Here is a 1,027-nt window from a genome sequence, read left to right as displayed (position 1 = left end):
GTATTTAATATTGCCTTAATTAAGGCCATTTCATTTGTATACTGTGAAGAAAAAATACAAAAAAATACTAAGACCCATGATATCACAAAGGCAAAAAGTTTTCCTCTTATCCTCATACACTATAGGAATATAGAGTGTAAGGTACAAACTCTAGTAATAAGGACTAATACTACAAATCACACGATCTTGGAACTTCCAGCTAGCATGCACAAATTTAGCTCTGTGCATAATCACCTTTTTAAACCGTTTGAAATTTGGCATTCCAGATACTGTAGTGTTCTGGAGATTGGTTGTGTTGTTAAAGGCGTTTCGCTTGACTAGGCTCGTCACTTCAACGATGAGCAATGACCTCTCAACCTCTGCAGACAGGTCCGCTACAGAGTTAGATGGACCTTGGCCTGGTTCCTGTTTCACATTGCTATTAGTCTGAGGATTGTGAAAAAGAACAAAGCTCATTAAAAGCATAAGTTATTTAGGGATACAGATAAATATAGATATCTTTGTATTTTACTCCATTCTACTTATTACAAAGATTGTCATTACCTCCTTTCCCAAACCTTTAGGCAAGCAGTCCTAAGCAAGCCAGAATCAATAAATCATACTAATTTCTTATATTTTCTCAATGAAAGCCACACTACCTTAGAGAGAAAATTTCCCTGGCTGCTTGTTATCACAGACGTGGTGCTCTTCAGTGAGTTAGAAGGAATGCCATTAGTCTGTGCATGTTCGGCAGGTGCAGACGACTCCAGCTGCCTCTCCTCAACTTTCAACACCACCTCCTGCTGCTGTCTCCTCCGCTGAGCCCTGGACGAAGTGGGTAGTGCGAACGGGTCCTCATCAGCATCTGTGCTCTCAATCTTGCTGACGGCTGTGACCTGGCTTCCTGTTGGGGCCTTCTGCAAAATCAGGTTGTGGTATGAGGGGATGACTTGCTCTTGGAGGAAATGATGAAGTCAGAAACTGTGACATGAAAGGATTGGTGGATTGTGGAAATCTTATCTCCAATCGCTTTTATATAACTTTATTT

General features: G+C 40.8%; 1 protein-coding gene across 1 annotated transcript in view; it reads right to left on the bottom strand.

Moving 5' to 3' along the window:
• Positions 1-1,027, bottom strand: part of LOC119586102 (nibrin-like) — a gene marked incomplete at its 5' end in the record, with an annotated part of 11,415 nt that overhangs the window by 1,241 nt on the left and 9,147 nt on the right. The window contains 2 exon segments of the mRNA XM_037934794.1: positions 235-426; positions 639-896. Coding sequence (XP_037790722.1) covers positions 235-426; positions 639-896 — 450 coding nt within the window.

The sequence above is a fragment of the Penaeus monodon genome, chromosome 21 (genome assembly GCF_015228065.2).
Source record: "Penaeus monodon isolate SGIC_2016 chromosome 21, NSTDA_Pmon_1, whole genome shotgun sequence".
Taxonomy (NCBI): domain Eukaryota; kingdom Metazoa; phylum Arthropoda; class Malacostraca; order Decapoda; family Penaeidae; genus Penaeus; species Penaeus monodon.
This window is presented reverse-complemented; position numbering and strand designations above follow the sequence as displayed.